Genomic DNA, 1,223 nt, shown 5'->3' with positions numbered 1-1,223 from the left:
TTGGTGTTTTTGCTTTGGGGAGGGGGGGGGGGGTTAGGTTTTGTTTGTAAAAATTAATGTTTTGTTTTGTTAAGAGGGTTTTTTTAAATTTGTTGTGGGGGGGGGGGTGCTTTTGTTTGTTTGTTTTTAGGGGTGTATTTGTATTTGTATTTTGAGGTTGCTGTTGTTGTTGGGTTTTATTTAAAATAAATCCAGCACCCCGTTTTACCACCTTTATGAGGCTAACACTTTTGCACCGCGCACCGGGCAATTAAATCTGTCATTGATATTTAATAATCAGTTATAGCTGCCATTACCCTGGTGGTTCCGACCGCCCACCTCCATCACCAAACCACCCACTAGAGGTTTGTTTAAAGCACACTGGCAAGCGCTGGGTGTTGTGGAACCCGGCCCATGCTGTAGTGGGAGACGAAGGGGCTACCGGGGTACAGGAAATTTGCGCCAGAATCTAATGGTAGTAACGATGATGATGGTATCGAATAACCCACCATGTGTGACTAATTGACTTAATTTTTTTTCCAGGTGGACGTAAGGATCGTACAAGGAATTTACTTGACAAGAGTGAGTGAGTGAGGGAGTGAGTATGTGTGTATACATAAACTGACACAATAACTGTCCACAAACAACAGACATACCTGTCTTCCACATGTGACGAGGAGTGTTGTTGGTCATTGTGACGGCATTAATTCCTCTGGATGACGTCAGCCTGATATGTTGGAAATTGCCTCCTTTATCCGAGAGCCTAGGACGCGGCCAGAAACGATTCAGCTCACAATATCCTCTTGTTGATCTTCCTGGTGCCACAACTCCCAGCGTTTCTTCGAAAATTATGCTATTCCAACTTCTAACTTCAACTAACAACTATAACAACCAACAATAGAACTATTAAGCATTTGCCAGCCTTGTATTATGCGTATAATAAAGCTATAAGTTCTGCAGTAGTTCACAACGTTGATACAAAACCTTGAATGTTAGTTGTTGAGAATCCTAGAGCAATGGTAAAACGAGGGCTTCTCCAGTGTGTCGACACCACTCAGGCTACAAAACCAGAGGTGCATAATCTTATGAGGTCACTGTTTTCGTCATTCCTCCTACTTGGCATGAGTCTGAAAACGAACGACAAAAAATAGCGAGAACTTCAGCAAAAATAATCTGTACATAGACACGTATTTGTTGGTACACATTCACATACACACACACAAACACACACACACACACACACA

The 1,223-nt window shown here is 42.4% G+C and overlaps 1 protein-coding gene across 1 annotated transcript in view; it reads right to left on the bottom strand.

The window, feature by feature from the left end:
* LOC101857159 (protocadherin-17) overlaps positions 1 to 1,223 on the bottom strand; it is a gene marked incomplete in the record, with an annotated part of 62,339 nt that overhangs the window by 44,558 nt on the left and 16,558 nt on the right. The window contains 1 exon segment of the mRNA XM_035970284.1: positions 636 to 1,106. Within this exon segment, the coding sequence (XP_035826177.1) occupies positions 636 to 672 (37 nt within the window).

The sequence above is a fragment of the Aplysia californica genome, unplaced genomic scaffold (assembly GCF_000002075.1).
Source record: "Aplysia californica isolate F4 #8 unplaced genomic scaffold, AplCal3.0 scaffold00011, whole genome shotgun sequence".
NCBI lineage: Eukaryota > Metazoa > Mollusca > Gastropoda > Aplysiida > Aplysiidae > Aplysia > Aplysia californica.
The sequence above is the reverse complement of the archived record's forward strand: the minus strand, read 5'-3'. Positions and strand labels throughout refer to the sequence as shown.